This window comes from Cebus imitator, unplaced genomic scaffold, assembly GCF_001604975.1.
Source record: "Cebus imitator isolate Cc_AM_T3 unplaced genomic scaffold, Cebus_imitator-1.0 Scaffold96, whole genome shotgun sequence".
NCBI classification, from domain to species: Eukaryota; Metazoa; Chordata; class Mammalia; order Primates; family Cebidae; genus Cebus; species Cebus imitator.
This window is the reverse complement of record NW_016107411.1, coordinates 3,239,227-3,245,589: the sequence shown is the minus strand read 5'-3', so window position 1 is coordinate 3,245,589 and position 6,363 is coordinate 3,239,227. Positions and strand designations below refer to the sequence as shown.

General features: G+C 46.1%; 1 protein-coding gene across 2 annotated transcripts in view; it reads left to right on the top strand.

The window, feature by feature from the left end:
* The first annotated feature begins 1,717 nt into the window (after positions 1–1,717).
* STAC3 (SH3 and cysteine rich domain 3) overlaps positions 1,718–6,363 on the top strand; it is an 8,728-nt gene continuing 4,082 nt past the window's right edge. For both annotated transcript variants that reach the window (XM_037741211.1, XM_017536197.2), the window contains exons 1-6: positions 1,718–1,930; positions 3,375–3,441; positions 3,686–3,950; positions 4,188–4,285; positions 4,491–4,563; positions 5,484–5,581. In XM_037741211.1, coding sequence (XP_037597139.1) covers positions 3,376–3,441; positions 3,686–3,950; positions 4,188–4,285; positions 4,491–4,563; positions 5,484–5,581 — 600 coding nt within the window. In that variant the 5' untranslated portion in view covers positions 1,718–1,930; position 3,375. The remainder of the gene's footprint in view (positions 1,931–3,374; positions 3,442–3,685; positions 3,951–4,187; positions 4,286–4,490; positions 4,564–5,483; positions 5,582–6,363) is intronic.

The window sequence follows — 6,363 nt, the reverse complement described above, 5'->3', positions numbered from 1 at the left end:
TCCTGACACCTTACACTAAAATTAACTCCAGATGGATTAAAGACTTAAACATAAGACCTAACACCATAAAAACCCTAGAAGAAAACCTAGGCAAAACCATTCAGGACATAGGCATAGGAAAGGACTTCATGACTAAAACACCAAAAGCATTGGCAACAAAAGTCAAAATAGACAAACAGGATCTAATTAAACTCCAGAGCTTCTGCACAGCAAAAGAAACAATCATTAGAGTGAACCAGCAATCAACAGAATGGGAAAAAATTTTTGCAATCTACCCATCTGACAAAGGGCTAATATCCAGAATCTACAGAGAATTAAAACAGATTTACAAGAGAAAAACAAGCCCATTCAAAAGTGGGCAAAGCATGTGAACAGACACTTTACAAATGAAGACATACATGAGGCCAACAAACATATGAAAAAATGCTCATCATTACTGATCATCAGAGAAATGCAAAAATCAAAACTACATTGAGATACCATCTCACGCCAGTTAGGATGGCGATCATTAAAAAGTCTGGAGACAACAGATGCGGGAGAGGATGTGGAGAAATAGGAACACTTTTACACTGTTGGTGGGAGTGTAAATTAGTTCAACCATTGTGGAAGACAGTGTGGCAATTTCTCAAGGACCTGGAAATAGAAATTCCATTTGACCCGGCAATCCCATTACTGGGTATATATCCAAAGAATTATAAAGCATTCTATTGTAAGGATACATGCACATGAATGTTCATTGCAGCACTGTTTACAATAGCAAGACTTGGAACCAACCCAAATGCCCATCGATGATAGACTGGACAAGGAAAATGTGGCACATATACACCATGGAATACTATGCAGCCATAAACAATGAGTTTGTGTCCTTTGTAGGGACATGAACGAACCTGGAAACCATCATTCTCAGCAAACTGACACAAGAACAGAAAATCAAACACTGCATGTTCTCACTCATAGGTGGGTGTTGAATAATGAGAACACATGGACACAGGGAGGGGAGCATCACACACTGGGGTCTGTTGGGGGAAACTAGGGGAGGGACAGTGGGGAGTTGGGGAGGGATAACATGGGGAGAAATGCCAGATATAGGTGATGGGGAGGAAGGCAGAAAACCACATTGCTATGTATGTACCTATGCAACAATCTTGCATGTTCTTCACCCCAAAACCTAAAATGTAATAAAATATATATTTTAAAAAAAAATAAAAAGCAGTCTAGCTGGGCTTGGTGGCTCACACCTGTAATCCCAGCACTTTGGGATGCTGAGGTGGTGGATCACCTGAGGACAGGGGTTCAAGACCAGCCTGGCCAACATGGTGAAACCCTGTCTNTGAACCCAGGAGGCGGAGGTTGCGGTGAACCTGCCAGATCGCTTCATTGCACTCCAGACTGGGCGACAAGAGCAAGACTCTGTCTAAAAAAAAAAAAAAAAAGCAATCTAGTGTGGCTGATAGGAGAGCTCTGAGAGTTCAAATTAGTCTTTTTTTTTTTTTACCCTGTCTCAAAAAATAAATGAAATATAAAAATAAACTCCCCTTAAGTGAGCATGAACAGAAACTGTCCCTTCTTGAATTCAGCTGTTATTAACCTGTTGGCCATAGATGAAGAATCAAGGAACAGCAGCTCTGGGGGATGGGAGGAGTTAGGGTCCAGCCCTGCCCCAGACCTCTCAGTGTCCAATTTCTCTGTGTCAGCTGTGTTGCTCAGCTGTCTACTTTCCTCCAGCCCTGTCATTTCAGCCCCGACACCAACGCAAGAGGCTAGGAGGTCTACAAATAGCGTCTGGGTAGCTGGTGCGAACACAGAGGGTACTGGGGGGGCTTAGCCCCCAAGGAAGAGGACCAGTTTTTCCCCAGCACCACCATCAAGGCCTCGGGGTTCCCAGCTTACTCTACATACTGTGGACTGACTGACTTAGGGAATCCCAAACGTAAGTTACCTCTTCATCCTCTTTCCATTTCCACAGCTGCTCACCCCAGCTGCCCTGGCCAGTAATCTATTTAACTTCTTCATTTCTCTCCTTGTTGTGAATCATCTGGGTTTTAGGAGTCAAATTATTATTCTACTCTAGGATGAGTTAGGATTGGAGGGTGGGGTAAGGGTGGGGGTGGGGTGAAGGGAATGGAGTAGTAAGGGAAGGAAAGGCTCATATTACCCTGAAAACTTAAAATAGCTGAGCCCTGAAGCAGGCTGGGACAGAACTAGGCACAGTGCCCCCAGGGCTCAAGAAAGAAGTAGGGGAGGACAAATATCTCCAGTCCATCCTTCCTTGTGCACACACAAGGACACTCATTAAACCTCTTGAAGAGAGGAGAACAGGGAAGGTATGCATCACGTACCTGTTGCCCACAGGTTCCCAGGAGAAACAAAGTACCTATAAGAAAATAACCTAAACCATTCAGCCTTGAACATTGTGTAAGGGCTGTAGACTCTGGGGTCACCCCTCAGGATGGAAGGATAAGTATCAGTTTGAGGAACTAACTGGGGACTTCTTCCGTTTGTTGGGCTTTTTTCTTTTTATTTCTTTTTTTTTTTTTTTTTTTTTTTTTTTTTTTTTTTTTTTTTTTTTTTTTTTTTTTTTTTTTTGAGACAGAGTCTTGCTCTGTGACCCAGGCTGGAGTGCAGTGGCACAATCCCGGCTCACTGCAACCTTCACCTCCAGGTTCAAGCAATTCTCCTTCCTCAGCCTCTCAAGTAGCTGGGATTACAGGTGTCTGCCACCACACTCAGCTAATTTTTGAATATTTAGTAGAGATGGGCTTTCACCATGTTGGCCAGTCTGGTCTCAAACTCCTGACCCCTAATGATCCACCCACCTCAGCCTCCCAAAGTGCTGGGATTACAAGTGTGAGCCACCACACCCAGCCATGTTGGGCTCTTTTCTAGACCTCCATGAAATCTATCTGTTAATAAACGCTGCCAAAGGATTTATATTTGGCCCGGAGCAGTGCCTTATGCCTGTAATCTCAACCCTTTGGGAGGCTGAAATGGAAGGACTGCTTGAGCTAGTTCAGGACCAGCCTAGGCAACAAAGCAAGACCCTGCTTCTACAAAAAATAAAAATGTAGCCAGGTAGTGCATACTTTGTAGTCCCAGCTACTCAGGAAGCTGAGGTAGGGGGATCACTTCAGCCTGGGAGATCAAGGCTGCAGTGAGCCATGATCACGCCACTGCACTGCAGCCTGAGTGACAGAGTGAGACCTCATCTCAAAAAAAAAAAAAAATACATATATATATATATGTGTATGTATATATATAAAACCACATTTCTCCAAAAGCCTCCCCTTTGAGGACCACCCTACTGCAAGGGACAGAAATAAGGGAGAGAAGAATGAAAGGGATCAGATTTCATAGTGGGGTCCAACCTCTTGCAGGATGACAGAAAAGGAGATGCTGGAGTCCCCTAAGCCCTCCTCCCCAGCAGAGACTCGGCAAAGTGGGGTGAGTCTGGGCCTCTGAACGCTGGGTGTGGGGGGCTGGGAAGCCATTACAGCTGAAGAAGAGTGCTTAAATTAATCGCATTTGTGTATGACTCATTTTTTACTGGCCACCTGCAGCCCCCCTAATCCTGGGGTACATTCCTTACCCCAAACTAGAAAACTGTCTAGTTTGCTCTAGTGCCCCCCTACCCTAGAGAGGGTGACAAGCCCTTTTAACACTGGGTTTCCTTCATTCCCTCCCTCAGCTACAGCGGCTGAAGCAATTACTCAGGAAGGGGTCTACAGGGACAAAAGACATGGAACTTCCCCCAGAGCCCCAGGCCAATGGGGAGGCAGTGGGAGCTGGGGGTGGGCCCATCTACTACATCTATGAGGAAGAGGAGGAGGAAGAGGAGGAGGAGGAGCCACCCCCAGAACCTCCTAAGCTTGTCAACGATAAGCCCCACAAATTCAAAGATCACTTCTTCAAGAAGCCAAAGTTCTGTGATGTCTGTGCCCGGATGATTGTTCGTGAGTCATGAAGGGAAGTGAAGAGAGTCTGATGTTGAAGGCAGGGGTTGGGGGAGAGGGTATAGGAGAGGAGTATTTGTAGCAGACGGGCTGTGGCTCGAGCTGGTGTAAGGCAGTGCTGTTAGAGATTGAGAGAATAGGGTCCTAGACAGAAAAGGGAGCCTAAGTATAGCAGCAGTGGTACAAAGGGAAAGGGCAATCTGGAACCTTGTCTGAATTTTCTCCCCCTCTCCCAAGTCAATAACAAGTTTGGGCTTCGCTGTAAGAACTGCAAAACCAACATCCATGAACACTGTCAGTCCTACGTGGAAATGCAGAGATGCTTCGGCAAGATCGTGAGTAGGCTTCGGGGAACAAGATGTAGAAAGGAGGGGCCATGTGACCAGCTACCCCTTGCTGGTCCCTCCTCCATCCCATTCATTTCTCTTTTTCTTTCTCAGCCCATCTCTTTTTCTGAGAAAGGGTGATCACTTATGGGAGAGATGGGCTTCTAGACCTTACCTTGCTACCTCTAATGCTTCCTCCTATTCCACCCTACAGCCACCTGGTTTCCGTCGGGCCTATAGTTCCCCACTGTACAGCAATCAGCAGTATGCTTGTGTCAAAGATCTCTGTAAGTGCCCTTTATGGAATGTGAGGGAATGGGCAAGCCTAGAGATGGTTTCATGCCGTCTCTTTTTTTTTTTTTTTAAGTGAACAGCTCCTTGCTATAAGTTTCATGCCATATCTAGCTTTGGAAGCCAAATTCTGAAACAGAAACTTTCTATTTCCCATAACTCTCCCTCAACCTAATGTTTTTATATCCATTTGGATCCAGAGGCCATATCCCCATTTTACAGCAGAGGGAGATAGGATTTAGTTGCAGCTACATACAGTTAGCAAGCAGTAGAGCCAAGACTGGAACCTTCAGTTGCTAGCTTCAAAATCTGTGCTCTTCATTTCTAAGCAAGAACAAGGATTCTAGACTGTCCTCATCCTTACTACAGAGTCATACCAGACTCAGGGCAAAGCCCAAAGGCTGTGGGTACCTTGGGCATGTTCATAAATTTGGCAACCTTAAAAGCATATTCATTGACAATTTGCTCAACATTTATTTGGAGGAGAGGCTTAACTCTGAGGAGCATGGGTGAAAAAGAACCTGTTGGTGGTAGCTCCTCAGCTTACACATGCCATTCAGCAGTACAAAACTCCAGTTAAGTGGCCATTCTGCTTAGAAGGAGAATAGTGATTCTTAGCATGTCTCAACCCCAAGCAACAAAAGTTGTCTTTCCTATGTCATATAATGCTCTGCCTGGAAGGAGTTCTGATAAATGCTTTTCTCCTTCACATTACATTATCAGTGATGTTTTTAGAGCCCTTTATAGATTGGTGACCTAGGTATTACCCAGCGGACCCTTCCCTAGTCTTCCCCTGTGGCACCCCCACTCCCACACACATCTACTCAATCCCACCTCTTCCTTAAGAGATCTCTCTTTCCTCCAAGCCTTTCTCTGCCTCCCCATTAATGTCTTCTTTCTCCTCCCATTCCATTAGCTGCTGCCAGTCGCAATGACCCTGTGTTTGAAACCCTGCGCACTGGGGTGATCATGGCAAACAAGGAACGGAAGAAAGGACAGGCAGATAAGAAAAATGTGAGCGCTGTAACTCCCCACTGAGGTCCCTCCCAGAGATCCCACGGAGCAGGTCATTTTCCCATTTGGAAACCTGACAGAAGCAATGGATCATCTTCTCCTAAAATTGCACATAACCCGGCCGGGCGTGGTGGCTCATGCCTGTAATCCCAGCACTTTGGGAGGCCAAGGCAGGCAGATCACAAGGTCAGGAGATTGAGATCATCCTGCCATCGTGATGAAACCCTGTCTCTACTAAAAATACAAAAATGTAGCCGGACATGGTGGTGTGTGCCTGTAATCCCAGCTACTCGGGAGACTGAGGCAGGAGAATCACATGAACCTGGGAGGCGGAGGTTGCAGTGAGCTGAGATCATGTCACTGCACTCCAGCCTGGGTAACAGAGTAAGACTCTATCTCAAAACAAAAACAAAAAGCCAGGTGCAGCGGCTCACGCCTGTAATCCCAGCACTTTGGGAAGCCGAGGCGGGCAGATTACCTGAGGTCAGGAGTTTGAAACCAGTCTGGCCAACATGGTGAAATCCTGTCTCTACTAAAAATGCAAAAATTAGCCAGGCATGGTGGCACCCGCCTGTAATCCCAGCTACTTGGGAGGCTGAGGCAGGAGAATTGCTTGAGCCCAGGAGATGGAGGTTGCAGTGAGCCAAGATCATGCCACCACACTCCAGCCTGGCCAACAGAGCAAGACTGTGTCTCAAAAAAAAAAGGATGCTGGGGGTAGGAGTCAGAGTCTGGAGGCAGGGGCATTGGTAAGGGTTGACTAGAGGATAGAAAACAACTAA